Source organism: Tamandua tetradactyla, chromosome 22 (assembly GCF_023851605.1).
Source record: "Tamandua tetradactyla isolate mTamTet1 chromosome 22, mTamTet1.pri, whole genome shotgun sequence".
In the NCBI taxonomy this organism is placed as follows: Eukaryota; Metazoa; Chordata; class Mammalia; order Pilosa; family Myrmecophagidae; genus Tamandua; species Tamandua tetradactyla.
In genome coordinates, this window is record NC_135348.1 from 47,409,864 (window position 1) to 47,427,368 (window position 17,505).

Below are 17,505 nucleotides of genomic sequence, written 5' to 3' on the forward strand. Positions count from 1 at the left end.
ACACACCGATGTCACGTTCCTAGTTTTCGGTTGTACCGCGGTTAAGCAGGATGTGACCCACGGGCGCAGGACACCTCTCTGTACTATCTTTGCAACTTCTGGTGTTCATAGCTATTTTTATAAATATAGAAAATTCTTTTAAAAATTCCTATTTTGCCTGGGGTGGCTGCTTATGGGGGGGACCTGCGATGTGGGAACCCAGTAGTCAGTTTTACGCGTAAGCCCCATCTAGGCCGAGCAGAGCGCTGGGCGGGGCGGGCGGGAGCTGGAGCCTCTGGCTGGCCCCGAGGGCGCGGAGCGGCTGTCCCGGGCGCAGCGGGCGGCGGGCGGAGCGAGCGTACACCCGGCCCCACCCTGGCCGCTCCCCCAGCGGGCGCTCGGGCGAAGCGCGGCTAAGGAGCGCGGGGGTGCGAGCGCGGCTCGGGTGCCTCCGAAGCCCGCCGCCCTGGGCCACCGGGAGAGGCTGGAGAACTTTCTAGCCGCGCACACTGGCCAATGGGATTAGCCTCCGAGGCTCGGCTTCCCGCCTCTCCGTGGTTTCCTGCCGGCTCCGGCTGCGCTCCCGGGTCTCCGCGGTGCTGCCGGCGTCCTCTGCGCGCCCGAGCCCGGGCCCATCTGGCACCCCCGGGAAGGAGGGAGCGCCGAGCCTGTCACCCCGGGCGGGTCCTGAGCCCGGGCACACGGTGACAACCCAGGGAAGGAGGGAGCGCTGGGCCGGTCCCCGAGCGGGTCCTGAGCTCAGGGCACACGGTGACACCCCAGGGAAGGAGGGAGCGTCGGGTCGGTCCCTCCGGGCCGGTCCTGAGCTCGGGGCACAGCTGGCACCCCCGGGAAGGAGGGAGCGCCGGGCGGGTCCCCCCGGGCGGGTCCTGAGCTCAGGGCACAGGTGACACCCCAGGGAAGGAGGGAGCGTCGGGCCGGTCCTCCCGGGCTGGTCCTGAGCTCGGGGCATAGGTGACAACCCGGGCAAAGAGGAAGCGCCGGGCGGGTCCTCTGGCGGGTACTAAGCCCGGGACACAGGTGATACCCCCAGGGAAGGAGGGAGCGCCGGGAGGGTCCCCGGGCGGGTCCTGAGCTCGGGGCACAGGTGACACCCCAGGGAAGGAGGGAGCGTCGGGCCGGCCCCCCTGGGCGGGTCCTGAGCCCCAGGGAAGGAGGGAGCGTCGGGTCCCCGGGCGGGTCCTGAGCTCGGGGCACAGGTGACAGACACCCCAGGGAAGGAGGGAGCGTCGGGCCGGTCCCCCCGGGCGAGTCCTGAACCTGGGCCCAGCTGGCACCCCAAGGCCCCGGGCGCGCACGCATGGAGACCCTGAACATCACCCGCGAGCAGCTGTCCCAGCTGCTGCGCAGCCACAACCTGACGCGCGAGCAGTTCATTGCGCGGTTCCGGCTGCGGCCGCTGGTGCACAGTCCGGAGCTGCCCCGCGGCGCCCAGCGGGCCCTGGTGCTGGCCGGGGCGCTCATCTTCGCGCTGGCGCTGGTGGGCAACGCGCTGGTGCTCGGCGTGGTGGCCCGCGGCAGGGCCATGCGCACCCCCACCCACGTCTTCATCTGCTCGCTGGCGCTCAGCGACCTCCTGGTCGCGCTCTTCTGCGTCCCGGTCACCATCCTGCAGAACGTCTCGGACGCCTGGCGGGGGGGTAAGCCCCGGGCCACCGGCCCGCGCTCCTAGCGCTGCGCCGCGCTCGCTGCAGAGAAAACCTCCTCGCGTCCTGAGCCCACAGCACTCCCTTCCCTAAGCCGCGTTCCTAAAGCTTCGCGGGCAGCTAAGGGCAGTCAGATGGGGAATCGCAGGGCTCCCCTCCTTTTTCAGTAATTACCGGGTTCTTCTTACTTATTTTTTTAATAAGTATAAAATAATTCAAATGGTAAAAAATCCAGAAGTTAAAACTCAGCCCCTGTTCCTGCAACCTTCAGGCTCACTCCCTAAGTTGAGTGTGTGACTTTCAGATAAACTCCTGTAGGTACTAGCATATATGGGCTTTAAAAGTTTTTTAAAAGTAAATATAATACATTTTCAGGGAAAAGTATCTCAGGCCAGCCTTTCTTTTTAAAAATTGGATGACTAGAATCCTGAAGGGAGGAGGAATACAGAAGCCACGTCTCCTCCTAACTGATAGAAAAGAGAGATGGGATTCTCCTTGCTTAGAAGGGAGTGGAGCTGGCAGAGGAGCGGCTGGAGTCCCAGAGCTTGGGCTATGCATGTGTTTATCTTCCAACATGGTCCAGTCGTGCCAGAGAGAAGGGACGAAGGGGGTCCTGTTCTCATCCTTTCCACTCCCGCCACTGCCCATGGGGCACCTTGGGCAGGAAGCACCTCCGGGGCCTTGATGTGTGTGTACTCCTGCCCACATCACACCCCTTGGAAAGGGGAGAGGATGTGTGCGGAGGGCTTGTCACATCGTCCTGCTCAGCCAGTCCCCCCCCCTTTGCTAAATCCTTTGAAACCCCTGGAGGACGTTGCTTCAGCCTCACTAATTTGAGATCTTCATTTTCTTCCCGCATTTATTCTTAGTGCATCCGGATGTAACATTTTTCTTTTCCATCTTATCTATAACCTGAACATTTCCCAAAAAGCACTAAATATTAGAGTACTTAGCATTGATTTGAAGATGACATATAGTGCAGGAAGTTGTAAATTGATTTATGAATGATGGACTTCCCTATATACTTTGATGAAATATTTGTCCTTGACATGATTAAAGCTGTACAGTGTAACTAATGCCATGAAATTACTGGGAAAACCTTGTATCATCATACTCAACTACTTTGTTTTTTTCTTTGTTTTGAAGGGGCACAGGAGTTTTCATTTCTAATAAAGTCAGATTTTTGAAACAGATTTGTACTGCGGCCTGCTTACAGCTCTGTCTGTGAAGGCGAACAGGATTAACCACAGTGGGCTCTCACACTGAGAATCAAAAGGCCTACGTTATATAAATAGCTTTGGCTTTAATACATGTAACCACATGTTTCTGCCTCCTTCTTTCAATGCAATATTAAGGATTATAGAGTTTGAAACTGGAGTGAGCTACAAGCCATACTGGGAAATGAGGCTGGGGAAGGTTTTGTGGAGTTTTCCAAGGTTGTCTCTAACATCTTCCTCCTGAGAGCTCGGGTGGCACTCCGAGGTTCTTCTCCGGGCTCAATTTGCCTTGTCCCTCGTCTGCGGTGCTGGCGGTGGCAGGCGGGAAGGGCGGGGACGTGTTAGCTTCTAAGTACTGGGATGGGTAATATGTGTTTAGAGGGCTAGGGCGAGGATAAAGTGTGTTAATAAAAGTGCTTTGAAAAAATAGGCCATTTCATAAAAATATAATGTATTAATGTTATTAAGGAGTGCTTATAACTGGAAGAGGTTTATGTTTATCCAGGGCCACATTTACAAATTAAATATTATTCTTATAAATTGAGCCAACACCCAAAATAAAGGTCAGGGGAGAGAAAAGAGCCCACAGAGGCATTGGAGATAGATAAGGAAAGAGAATTCAGCTGGTACTTTATAGGATAGGATAATAATTACAAACTCCTTTGATGCATTAATAAAAGAGAGCTCAAGAGAAGGCAATCTAAGAGATGTGAATCAATTCTCAACTGATCATTTTACAAAGTCACTGAGAACCTTCCATGGCAAAGCACTCTTCCTGGGGAATACAGAAATGACTGAAGCGAAAGTGGGATTGACAGCAGAGGTTCCCCTGAGCTGTGGGAGCAGAGAAGACTCAGGCAGGGCCTGCCAAGGAGCTGATGTGTGAGTTGGATGCTGAGGAATAAGTGAGGCTGTTCCCAGCAGAGGCGGCTGACATGTGCTCTAGGAACACTCTAGGCTAGAGGGAAGAGGGAAGGTGGTGTACATTCCAAGAGCTCTGAACAGGCGTTTCAGGAATGTACAGTTCATATGTGGTTAAAAGGGAGCAACTGGGAAGGAAAATCTACGTTAAGAGTTACATAAGAACCTAAGTACTGGTGCCCCTTATTCCTCCAGGGGTGAGGTGGGGAAGGCAGGCAAACCCATGAGGGGTCCAGGAGGCAGCAGTAGCAAGGGGAAGGCTGCGGCCTCCTCCGGGGGGGCAGAGCAGCTGCGTGCAGGGGATGCGGCCAGCATGCGGCACGCTCAAGCCTTGTCGCTGTTCCTCCCTCTCGGGTTTTCCCAGAGAAGCTGGGGATCCAGATTTTTATGATGTCGGCACCCAACTCAGATTTAAAAAGTAGAGTTCATGGACCTCCAGCTTGTGACCGCTCTGCAAACCTCTCAAACACTTGCGGCACTGGTAGGGCGGTCAGTGACCATCTCCTAGGTCTTTTGGTCCCTCGTTTATCTCGCTGGGAGCCAGCAGCACCCACGACCTCACGGGCCTCCCGGTGGTGTGTGCGCACGCCAGGGCGAGGAGCCCCTCTTCAGGTTCTCAGCCGTCTCCTGAGGGGCTTGGGGCGCAGTTGCCTCAGGCCTGCGGAGTCGGCCCCTCGGCTTACGGCTCTTCCCAGCTCACGCTTCGGGGACAGCGTGTTGGTGGCTTGAAACCGGTCAGCGTGAGGGAGGCGCGTTTACGTGTGGAAATCAGCAGCTAAAAATCCCGTGCTTTTTTTTTTAACCAGTTGTTTTCCAGCCTATCACTGAGCAGAGACATTGGGTGTCTCTGTACAGGAGTGCTGTCACGTATCGCAGGGGAGGCCAAGTGTCTTCGTGAACACTGAGCGTATTCACAGGAATCACGGCCAACTCAGCAGCTTTTTGAGTTCGGCCTTGTGGCAAGTTGATGAGCAATTCCTTTTATCCGCCTCGCTTTACCAGTCCGTGCTGAGCTTGATTTTGGTCCTCCAGTTGAATTTCTCCCAAGAACTTCTCCCAACCTAGGCCTGGCCGCAGTGAGGGGTCCCTGAAGACCCAGTGTCATTTGTTTATGCCTTTGTTGTCAATGAAATGAGGACAGGGCGTTGCCATGGCAATTGGGTGTTGGCCCTGGCAAGTCCTGTCTGAGTTCTACCCTCTGCCGGGTTGGCCGGACTCCAGCAGCGAGCTCGCCCATGGCTCCCCTGGGCTACAGCAGTTAAGTACCCTTATGTGCAGCCTATTCCTCTTCATTTTATCTCTTTTTGCTGAATGTCTCCTTGATTTCTAAGTGTCCCTGGGAATTCAGTGACTGAACATGTTCAATTCCTTCCAGCTAAATTTTTTCTTCTGCCAGGGCTTCAGAACACTTTCCTCTCTTCTCTCATTTCCATCCACTTCTTTCTTTCACAGCTTTCTCTGTCTGTGACCACATGTTCTACATTTTGGTAGTTTTCCCACTTGTTCTTGTTTCTTGAGTGAATGTTTGCCAAAGCCTGGTATGAAACTCGTCTTTTATCACTCATTTTTGCAAAAAGGCCACAGTCAGAGCTCATTACTCTGCATTTCTAATTTTCGTTTCTAATCATTCTCTTAAGCCACAGTCTCCCTTACCTCATCTGAAGGCTAGGCATTTATACCTTATCAGCATCCAGCAGTCTCACCATAACCTGCCCCCTGCCCAGGATCTAAACTATTTATTCGTGGTACTACAGCTCATTCTTGTGTGCAGCATGTATGGAAAATCTCCTGTGCACATTGGGGAATTGTAGGGTGTTGGGGACACCGTGTCTCATGGAGTAGCCAGGTTTTGGGTCAAGCAACAAGGGGAGAAAGGCATTCACAGAAGAGATGAGAATGCCAGGCACAGAGCAGAAGTTTTGGGGAGGGGCATCCTGAGTCAGGTTCGGGGACGTTCAGAGCCTGATGGGTTTGAGTCCAGGGCTGGGGGACGGCCTCTGAGAATGAGACTCAGGTGACTGAGTTCCACAAGAACTTAGGGCATGGAGACTCCTAGGAATTCTCATTCTCGTCTCTTCTTGGCTCTTACATTCATAATGGCAGGCACAGTGCCTGCCTGCCCTATGAACCAGCTCTATATGGCTGTTATATTTTTTAAAAAATTGCAGTAGGAGTCAGAATGCTTGTAAAATGCCAAAGCCCGTTGAGTGGAGCTCAGCATGGAGCGTGGAGGCAGCTCTTCCACGGTCAACAGCTAGCCACACCTTGAACCACAGCCCACACCAGTTTTGGAGTTTCTCAAGACGGATTTGGACAAGAGTCAAAAATGATGACAAGGTTGGAATATAAGAAATACAAAGAAAGACTGGAAGACTATCCTCTTTTGTCTGGACAGTGGTGGGTTAGCTGTGGGCTAACATGCCCGCAGCAAGGGTTTTCCGTCCCGTCCACCCAGCACTCAGCGGCGGGTGTGGGTGAAGGGTGCAGTGGGCAGGGCGCCTCGGCCTCCTCGGAGCAGCCCTCTGGTCTCTCTCTAGTGGATGAAGCTCTGCTTAAGTGCACCAGTGAAAAAAGCGTTGACAGGAAAGAAAGGAAGAAGGTAAGATAGCGAGGAAAACAGGAAGGGAGAGAGTGCTCACCGAACCCAGCATGGAGAATTTGGGTGATAAATTTTGAAAAGTGGTTGAGCTTTTCCTTGCTGAGAAGATCTCAGTTCTTTGGGTCAGTCCATAGCCGGGGGCTTATTACGGACCCTCTTCAGGTTTCTTTTGTTATTTGGTTTATGACATAAACCAGACAGTGGCTCCACAGCAACAGTCGTTTGCAAGTAAAATTGGGAATTTTACCACGGGGCCAGCCGCTGGGTGATTTTCCCTGAAAGTGTTATCTATGCTCTTGAAGAGAAGAAAGGCTACTAGCGATCAATAAAATCAGGGCATGTTTTTGAGAGATGGGAAGGGGCGGCAGTACCAGCTTCAGGCTTTTATGTGAAAAGGCTCTTTCTGCTTAGAATAAAGGCAGGCTGAGAGTGAAACGATGGCAGGTGAGGGTTTAGCAGAGAGAATGCTTGAAAATGTCAATGTGCACTTAGAAGTAAAAAAGAAAATCTTTTAAAATTTGCTTTTCTGGAAACTAACTAGCATGCTCTCTGACTACGGAAGGGGTTTTAGGGTTCTGGATTGCCAACAAAGAGCTACAGCTTAAGAAGAAAGGGGAGCCAGTCTGCCTCGTGGGACTCATGGAGCGGAGAGTGGTTAGAGTTGGGGTCAGGGCTGGCCCAGGCACCAGGGACTGCGGGTCCCCAGCGCGGCTCCAGGTCCGTCGGGCTCTCTGCCCAGCTGGGACTCCTCTGTGCTGTGCCTCATCCTCGAGGATCCTTTGCCAGTTAGTTGAGAAATGGTCCCAAGCGCTATATATAGGCTTCATTTGTCTTTAAAACTCCTGACATCAGAAGGCAAGAGCGGATATTCCCTGGCAGCTGCACAGGAGTTCGGGAGGGTTCCAGCCAGCCTGAGGGGGGAAGGGCCTGGGTCACGTCCACCCGGGTTTCATAGATCCGCTTAGGGTCCCCGTGGGGAGATGCAGAGGGACGGCATCACCACGGCGCGGCACCACATGGCACGGCACGGCGCCACCACGGCACGGTGCCACCACGGCACAGTGCCACCACGCCACCACGGCACAGTGCCACCACGGCACAGCGCCACCAGAGCACGGCACCACATGGCACAGCACCACCAGAGCATGGCGCCACATGGCACAGCGCCACCAGAGCACGGTGCCACCAGAGCACGGCGCCACATGGCACAGTGCCACCACGGCACAGCGCCACCACGGCACGGTGCCACCACGGCACGGCACCACCAGAGCACGGCGCCACATGGCACAGCACCACCACGGCGCGGCACCACATGGCACGGCACAGCGCCACCACGGCACGGTGCCACCACGGCACAGTGCCACCAGAGCACAGCACCACCACGGCACGGTGCCACCAGAGCACGGCACCACATGGCACAGCGCCACCAGAGCACGGCGCCACACGGCACGGTGCCACCACAGCACGGCACCACCACGGCACGGTGCCACCAGAGCACGGCGCCACCAGAGCACAGCGCCACCAGAGCATGGCACCACCACGGCACAGTGCCACCACGGCACAGCGCCACCAGAGCACGGCGCCACATGGCACAGTGCCACCATGGCACACCACGCCTCCACACAGGCCGCAGGGGCAGGCCTGGCACCGCCTGGGCCTGCTGTGTGGAATTCCGGGTCCCACCTCCCGGAGAAAGGAGCCCTGCAGCAGGGAGCGTCTGCATGGCAGGGTTGGTCCTTTCTTGTGGGCCCTGAGGCAAGCCTGCATCTCTCCCACAGCCCAGTGCCCTGCGAGCTCAGGGCTACTCACTCCTGCTTGTGCATAAAGAGAAAGAAAACAAAATGGAATTGCGGTGGTAGACTGAGCTGCTTGGGCTGTGCCACGTTGAGCTCCCTCATTTAAGCACCAGCCAATTAAGTCAAACGTCCTTCATTGCCATTCCGGAGGTCACTCTCATGCAGATCCCAGCCAGATATCACAAACTGCCGGAGGATGCCGAGTCCCCCAGATCATGCTGTCTCTCAAAACCCTGTGGACGTCTGGACACCAAAACGAACCTCAAGATAAAGAACTCAGTAAGCTGCCTAACCTGAAGCAGATTTGGAATAACCCAAATATCCACCAGCCACAAACAACTTGTCAAATCTTCCTTTTCGTTAACAACTCTTGCCTGGAAGTGGGAAGATGGGACTCTAGCAGGGTTTCATCCTGAATCTGGGCTCCCCAAACTGCAGTTCTAAGACCCAAAGATGTGCCCTTGTTACCTGGCAGCTCAGGCTGTGACTTCTCAGTGTGACGGGACAGTCAGTGCAGGACTTATGTGAGCCTGGAAGGGGCCGGGCCGCGGGGCAGGATGGTCGGCCAGAGCAGAGGGTCCCGCGGGCGGCTGGTCTGGTGGCATCTGTGGGACCAGGATGTGGGCAGCGGATCTGTGCTGCCCTTGCGTCAGCTCTGCCCCTCCTGAGGGACCTGTGAGGGCAGACGCGCCCGCCTCCCAGCCTCAGGGCCGACATGGAGGCCCACTGGCTTGGCTCCCGCAGCCTGACCACAGAGCTTCCCGAGGGAGGAACGCAGGGCACATGGCGCGCTTCGTAGACTGGGCTCAGCTCACAGGACCCGAACCCCCCAGCGCCAGCCCGCGGTCTCCCACCCCTCCGGTGGTCTCCCACCCCTCCGGCGGTCTCCCACCCCTCCGACGGTCTCCCACCTCTTTGGTGGTCTCCCACCCCTCCGGCGGTCTCCCACCCCTCCGGCGGTCTCCCACCCCTCCGACGGTCTCCCACTTCTTTGGTGGTCTCCCACCCCTCTGGCGGTCTCCCTCAGGCCTCCGCCCTGCACGAGGCTCTTTGGGACCAACCTGAGCTGGGTTTGATCACCTCCCCATGTCCACGTCTCCTGCCCGGCGATCGGGCTTGGGCATCTTGCCTGCTGCCCCGTCCTTCTTCACACTCCTGGGCCTGACTTCAGGTGCTGGAGATGTGCCTTGGTCTCTGCTAAGGAGCTGCTGCAAGGTCACCGCATAGGATGGGGGGCTCCAGCTTGGCAGTCCCTTTCAGCTGTGTCTCTAAGAAAGATTCAGCAGTAGGTGTCCTTTTGTTTCCTTTCCTGCCTTAAAACTAAGAGCTCTCGATGATTAATTCTGAAGTGCTCCAGTGGGCACTTATTGTTTTTACCTATTTATGTAAAAATAAATTTGTTTTGCCTGTTGCTGGGTTTCTAAGAAATGCATCAGCTGGATTCAAACCAGGAAATTGCCAACTCTCAAGGGTTAATGAAAATGTCCTTAAATCAGAACATATTCTCATTACTGAGAGGAATGGAATGTGCAGAAAGGGAGTTTGTGGCAGTGGAAACGAGCATGTATTTTGGAGTCGGACAGCTTTTGGTTCTGTGGTAGTTAGGTTCAGGTGTCAACTTGGCCGGTGAAGGTGCCTAGTTTTGTTGCTGTGGCCATGAGCCAATGGCGTGTGAACCTCATCTGTTGCTGATTCTATCTGCAGTTGGCTAGGAGGCGTGCCTGCTGCAATGAATGAGTTGGCTGGTGCTTAAACGAGAGACTCAACGTAGCACAGCCCAAGCAGCTCAGCATTCCTCACCTCAGCACTCGCAGCTCAGCCCAGGCCTTTGGAGATGCAGAAAGGAATCACCCCGGGGAAAGTTGTTGGAACCCAGGGGCCTGGAGAAAAGGCCAGCAGAGACCATCCTGTGCCTTCCCACGTAAGAAGGAACCTCAGATGAAAGTTAGTTGCCTTTTCTCTGAAGAACTAACGAAATAAATCCCCTTCTACTAAAAGCCAGTCCATCTCTGGTGTGTTGCATTCCAGCAGCTAGCCAACCAGGACAGGTTTCTCCCCTTACTGCCTGAGAACCTGTGTTATAAGTTCCATTCTCTTGCATTAACCGTGTCCCTTTCAGGACAGAAGGCCAAGCACAGAAGTTATAAAATAGCAGATGATGTTGTTCCCTGATGGTCAGTGAAGCTGCAGCCACTGCATGGCAGAGATGCAAGTTCTGTATCACATATTTTAAGAAAAATATTAATGCATATCTAGTTCTTATGATTCCAGTTGGATTTCAGTATTTGATGCACACAGTATTTAAACTTTCCCCTATTAAACATGTATGAAAAACATAAACATTAATTTTTAAAAACTTTTCCTTGTGAAATTGGGATACATTTTGTGTCTGCAAATCCTGTAGGTTGGCAAATATAGTGTTTGGCATGGGAAAATATTTACTTGCTTTTTGATATGGTTTTCTCACCTATAAAATTGGCAGAACTTATGCCCATTTTTCGTGGTTGTGAGGCTGTATAAAGGAACTGGCATTAGAGATACCCAATGAAAGGACACTATGACTCTTGTATGCAGCCTCAAAGTATTACTATTTGAAATGTTAGCAATGGGATAACATTTGTAGAATAGTTTTATAGCCGGGAAAATCTGTAGTTCAATATTAGTAAAGTTCCTAACATATGTGCTGTGCGCGTATAAAAACAACTGTGAATAATCATGTCCACTACGGCTTATGTATGTTCATAAAATATTGAACCGAGAGAGTAATTACGTTTGCCCTCTGAAACAGAAAAGAGTGCTGATTTCATTTATTTCCATAGCAGTAACACATCCCCTGTGTAGGAAACAGGGTGAAACAACTTGGGGGCTGATGTAGGTTTTGTGATTCTCTGCAAGGCTCCCGTGTCTTCCCGGGTCACCCCACTTTCGGTTGCCCCCCAGTGTAAGGGGCGGCCGCCCCCAGCTGCGCCCTGCCCAGGCGCAGACCCTCAAGGACCTTCAGCTTTTGCGTCCGGCTTCGTCCCACCCTGTCTGAGCTCGGTTATGACGAGTGCGACCCGGAGCTTGAGGACAGCCTGTGCGCTGATATTCATGGAGGTGCCAGGACCTGCCCGTGACCTCCAGGGTCAGGGCCCCTGTGGACGAGCGATGCTGGCGGGACGACCGCTGTCTCCTGGCCCCCGTTTTCCGCGTCAGGCAGTTCTGGGCGTCAGAGCCTCGCTCGGCCCTGCAGAGGAGCGGGGCGAGCAATAGGGAAGCAAATACCAAAGCCTAACTGAGAGCCTTCTGTGTGCCGCGTTGTCCTCAGCTCACCCACGACAACGCGCGGCGCAGGGAAGAGGCGCAGTGTGTCAGTCATCGCCTCTGCGTAACAAGCGCCCGTCACGCGGGGGATTGAAGAGACCGCTGTTCTATCCGCTTGGGATTCTGCAAGTCCGCAGTTTGGATCCAGCTCAGCGGGGCGGTTCTTTAGCTGGACCCACCAGGGTCACTCACGAGCCTTCGCCCAGGGCTGGATGGCGGTTGCCATTTCACGAGGCCGAAGCAAGGATGGACCCTCTGGGCCCTCTCCTCCCCCAGCTGGGCAACCAGACCCCTTGGCACAGCGGCCCCACACTCCTCGGAACCAGAGGAGAAGCCCCATCACTCGTGGTCTGAGGACAGGAACCTGTAAAAGTCTCACTCCTGTGCCAGGAGAAGCCACATGGCCAGCCAGGCTCACAGACGTGAGAAGTGGCAAAGCCGCATTGCAGAGGGGCTTGCATACAGTTAAGGGGCGGCGCTTTTGCCCTTAAAAACCAACAGTCTGTCACATTAGGTAAATTGCCTGAGATCGTATAGGTAGGAAATGAGCATGCCAGGACCTGAACCCGGGAGTCTGGCTTGAGAGATGGGACTTTGAAGCTTGGGGGAAAGGGGACAGGTCACTCCTTCTGCAATGAGTTATGCTTTAGCCTCTTCTTTTGCCCCATTTCTGCACAAAGTGCCTCCTGCAAATGACTTCTTCAAACGCTACCTGCAGCAGTTCTAGCCCTAGGCCTCAGATTCCAGTTTGGGATCTGGTGGGCACATTTCTGAAATGAAAAAGGCATCGTGGATGCAGAAATCTGCCTCAGAAATCTTCATGAAAATGGAACTCCTATCTAGCTAGTCCACACACTAAATGGCAGGCTCGGCTTTTACATATTTTTCCCTCTTGCATTATTCGTAAACAATAACAGATTTTTTTTAATGAGGAGGAATTTTATAAGATCAAAATACAATGTAAGTACCAACATGAAGCTGATCCCAGCAGTGATTTCTTCACTAGTTTCTGAGGAAGAAACCGTGTGATGGTTAAAGTTCACGTGTCACCTTGTCCAGGTGTTGGTGCCCAATTGTTGGGCCAAGCAAGCATTAGCCTGATGGTTGGCGATTTCATGGACATAAATCGTCAGCAAGTTGGCTGCAGATGGGCTCATCACATCTACAATCAATTGAGGAGACTGCCGTAGCAATGAGAGACCTCTCATCCAGTCAGTGAAGGCTTTACAACGAGGAGGGGCGATTTCAGCAGTCAGAAGTGAGTTTTTCCTTCTCTGCATCGGCCACCCGGCTTCCCCTGTGGAATTCCTAGGAAGCCTTCACTGGAGTCCTCAGCATGCAGCCTGCCTCGTGGAATTTGGACTTGCCCCTCTCCCAGTGGTGTGAGACAATTCTTATAACAATCTCTCAGTGGATCTCCTGTTGCTTCCGTGTCCCTAGAGAACCCTGACTGATAGGTGACATATTTTAAAAGAGCAGTTTACTTTAACAGCACAGTCATGGAGCCTTGAAAATTAGCACTAGCCTAGTACTTAAAACAAGCTAAGTCAGGATTTAATGCAACAAAAAAAGAAAAGAAGAAAAGAAAAAATCCGGGCAAGATGTGGAATCTGTTAAAACTTTATAATACCTATGAATAGAATCATTAAGTATAAGATATAGCTCTTCATGTTGATAGATCTCTCTCACAGACACATAGATCTGCAAGAACAAGTGGTTAATTCAGCAAGCACATACTCAAATCCTATTTTCAGTGTTGGGAACACTGGGTCTTATGACTTTAAGAACCGATTCATCTTTCGGTCTGTGTTGGGTTCCTCCAGTAGAATATAAGCTCCATGAGGTCAAAGAATTATGTCCATCTTGTTTATCCAGCAATTGGTTTGATGACCAGCACGTAAGATGTGCTCAATAGACATTTTTCAAGTTAATGATTCTCATCTTCTTTATCACTGTCCTGATCCTGGATTCCTTTTAGGAATTAGTTGCATTATTTTATGGTGGGCATAAGAGTGAGATTTTTGTTTTTTGTATATTTTCTATGCATATGCTTTTGGTTATGTGGAACAGAAATTAAGTTTACCTGGAATAATGGGGGTTAAGTCAAGGTTATTTTGTAGCAATAAAGGGGAGAGGGATTTCTTCTGAGTTTGAGGACAATAACAGTTGGTCTCATGGAAACTGAATGGGACCCGAGCAGCTGCTCTGTGGAGCTAACACGGGAAATTCACGAATCTCCAGGCTTTGCTGTGAATGTGACTTTGCGCCTCTCCAGTAGTGAATACTGCCCTGCTTCTTGAATCTGATTGCTCCATACTACTAAAATGTTTGATATTTTGGTTTATCCTGTCTTTTCACGCTGCCCCGCCGGCTGAGGTCTTGTGTGCTCTCTGAGGGCTGCACGGAGCCTACCCCACTGGGTCCTGGACGAGACGGTGTCAGAGGCAAAGAAACATGGCGCAGTGGCCAACACGGATGTCAAATAATTTTAATCTTCACTTACGTGTGTCAAAGAAACTTTAAAATATTTCAGTTTATAACTTACAAAAATGCCTAAAACCCCCCTCTCCCATTCCATCTTGGTCGTCTTTTGTCACTCAGTAACTTCCCACGAACCGCTTTCCCACCCCTTCGTCCCAACCTCTTACCCCTTTAATACTTCCCTTTTACCTCAGGGAAGGCTTTTCCTTTTTCCTTCTTCCTGCTTCTCCCTAGTCTGGTTTCTTTCTCTTGCCCCTCCCCATAAATCTCAGCCCTGTCATGAAAATATCACTTCTCATTTCTTGGTATCTGCTCCCACTTACCCACAATCCGATTAGTTAAATGGCCAGTGGAGGGAAATATCCAGCAGACACCTCCCTTACTTACGCGGTGAAGGGTGGGGGAGGGAAAGAAAAGCTTCCCTCTCTTCTGCCTGCTGGGGTGTTTCCTGCTTTCTTGGCAACCTGTTGTCCGGCTCTTCCTCGCGCTTTTCTGTGCATCTTTTGGTTTCATATGCCACTGTCTCTGCACTCCAGGTCCCCGCTCATAGTTCAGAGACGGGACGTGGTCGGCCTGGCTCTGGGCTGGGTGTCCGGTGTGGTCCATTCAGCGAAGTGAGAAGGGACATGCGACTTGGGCGGGCCTCTCCTTCAGGTAGGGGAGCGGAGGGAGGGGTGCAGGCTGGCTGATTGGCATGTGGACTGGTGGTGGTTTTGGCTCCTTCTTAAGGAAATACTTGGAGGCTGCAAAATGCACAGAGAGGTTAATCAACTGTCTTGGTTTTTTAAAGTTTATCTTTGAAATTCCAAGTTTTGAGAAAAACATATTTGTAATATATTTGCAAATTTATTTCAGTAGCAATGATGGGCATTTTATGTAGTAAGTATGCATCTTGGTTTGTTTTATAAATCTGGACTTGCCTTTTTCTTTGGCAGACTTCATTTTAAGTGGGCTTTCTTGTAGCAAGCATAACTGAAGTTAAAACAGGTCAGCACATGTCCTTCCTTCCTTTGTTCTCCTCTTGGAGGAGCATACATAGGAAAAAACATTTTTTATAGAAGAGAGAGGAAAGCGGGGGGTCAAGGGGGGGTCAGTGGTAGAATTCTCGCCTGCCACGTGGGAGACCTACATTGGATTCCTGGCCCATGCACTTCCCCCAAAACAAACAAACAAACAAAAATTCAACCAATGGTGCTGCAATAAGGAGATAGTCACATGGAAAAAGAACGAAATGTGACCCCACCATACAGCAGCCAAAAAAAAAAAAGAGAGTGAAAAATAAAACCACCCATATTTTCACATTTCTGTCGGAAAATCTTGACTTACATATGTTACTGACAACCAGAAAGCTGAAAATATGAGCATGCGCTTTTGCTATCTTTCATTAAAAAATTAAGGATATTTCTAGCAGGAAAATATTAAGTGACACTCTTCTTAGCCAACAGTTATCCTGAGCTCTTGTGCTCTGAATGCTTTTGTACGTTTCTTCAACATGTCTCAGCTCTATGAAGTGACATTGTGGGTTAAGTGCAGTTATTGTTTTTTAAAACGTTATTGATATGAGTAAATAAAAAGTGCCTGTTTCACTGGAAACTGGAAAATATCTTATTTAAGAGCAAACTCCTGCTCCTTGTCACTGAAGAAGGGAAGAGGATCTCAGTGTGGGAGGTGGAGGAGGGATGGGGAGCTCAGTGTGGGAAATGGAGAAGGGACGAGGAGCTCAGTGTGGGAGGTGGAGGAGGGACGGGGAGCTCAGTGTGGGAGGTGGAGGAGGGACGGGGAGCTCAGTGTGGGAGGTGGAGGAGGGACGGGAGCTCAGTGTGGGAGGGGGAGGAGGGACGGGGAGCTCAGTGTGGGAGGTGGAGGAGGGACAGGGAGCTCAGTGTGGTAATGGAGGAGGGAAGAGGAGCTCAGTGTGGGAGGTGGAGGAGGGAAGAGGAGCTCAGTGTGGGAGGTGGAGGAGGGACGGGGAGCTCAGTGTGGGAGGTGGAGGAGGGAAGAGGAGCTCAGTGTGGGAGGTGGAGGAGGGACGGGGAGCTCAGTGTGGGAGGAAGAGGAGCTCAGTGTGGGAGGTGGAGGAGGGACGGGAGCTCAGTGTGGGAGGTGGAGGAGGGACGGGGAGCTCAGTGTGGGAGGTGGAGGAGGGATGGGGAGCTCAGTGTGGGAGGTGGAGGAGGGACGGGGAGCTCAGTGTGGGAGGTGGAGGAGGGACGGGGAGCTCAGTGTGGGAGGTGGAGGAGGGACGGGGAGCTCAGTGTGGGAGGTGGAGGAGGGACGGGGAGCTCAGTGTGGGAGGTGGAGGAGGGATGGGGAGCTCAGTGTGGGAGGTGGAGGAGGGACGGGGAGCTCAGTGTGGGAGGTGGAGGAGGGACGGGGAGCTCAGTGTGGGAAATGGAGGAGGGAAGAGGAGCTCAGTGTGGGAGGTGGAGGAGGGACGGGGAGCTCAGTGTGGGAGGTGGAGGAGGGACGGGAGCTCAGTGTGGGAGGTGGAGGAGGAGGAATGAAGGACACGAGGCTCTCCCCTGGCGCCGCCCGCAGAGCACCGCGTTAGGTCACGTGGCCATAGTGCACATTTGTGGCCCAGGGACCTTGGTGACAAAACTCTGTGGGTCCAGGAAATAATGTTCCAAAAGGACAAAGCAGGACGGCTTCCCTGTGCGTGCAATGTCCTCTTCCTGCCACTTTAAAGTTTGGCCCAATGACCGGCAACTTCAGCGCTGCCTCAGTCTCCCCAGCCCCACTGAATGAGAACCTGTGTTTCAACAAGTGGGAAAGTGGGGAAGGAAGAGAGATGAGATGTAGAAAGAAGGGGCAATGGCAATAATCAGCTGACTTCCAAGTTTCGATATATAGACAGGCAGAGAAGAGAGTTATATTAATTTGATAAATAGTGAAAGTATTCAAAAGAAATGGCGTTATTCTTCCAAGCCATGGAAACTCCTAGAACACTTCCTGGTTTCTTAAGGCCTGTTCTCCAGAGGACGTGGGGCTCAAGGGCTGTCTGTCGTGTTAGCAGCCTCCGGAGCCAGACTGCTTGGCTCCATCTCTTACCAAATACGTAAAGGATGTTGGGAAGCCACTTGCCTCCTCTCCTACCGAGAGAATATCAGTACCTTCCTTTTGTGTCGTGTGAGGTTTTTACGACTGATGGAACTGACGCTACTAGAACAGTACCTGGCGCGTGACAAGTGCTCAGTAAATGTTATTATTAGAGTGGAAGTTTAACTTTGAGCAAAGCATTGAATTTGCGGCTCAGCAACGACCATGGCATTTCTAGCAGGTATAAAGCAGGGACAGGGATGAAAGAAGAGAGAGCAGAGATAAAACTCCAGAAGTTAAGGAGAGCAGCGGGAGGTGTAGTGGAGGATGAAAATGAGTCATCCAGTAGACAAACTTCCTTTCACAACTAGTCTACAAAGAATAACGAAAGTGATCCAACACACAGAGAAAGAACAGAGGAGAAGAAAACCAAACAGAAAAAGAACCTGTAAGTAAGAGAAATGCATCAGATGGAATTTTTTCAGTTACATCCTTTTCCTGAA

The 17,505-nt window shown here is 52.2% G+C and overlaps 1 protein-coding gene across 1 annotated transcript in view; it reads left to right on the forward strand.

Annotated features, from left to right (window-relative positions):
- The first annotated feature begins 1,300 nt into the window (after positions 1-1,300).
- Positions 1,301-17,505, forward strand: part of QRFPR (pyroglutamylated RFamide peptide receptor) — a 50,992-nt gene continuing 34,787 nt past the window's right edge. Inside the window, exon 1 of the mRNA XM_077140166.1 lies at positions 1,301-1,640. Coding sequence (XP_076996281.1) covers positions 1,301-1,640 — 340 coding nt within the window. The remainder of the gene's footprint in view (positions 1,641-17,505) is intronic.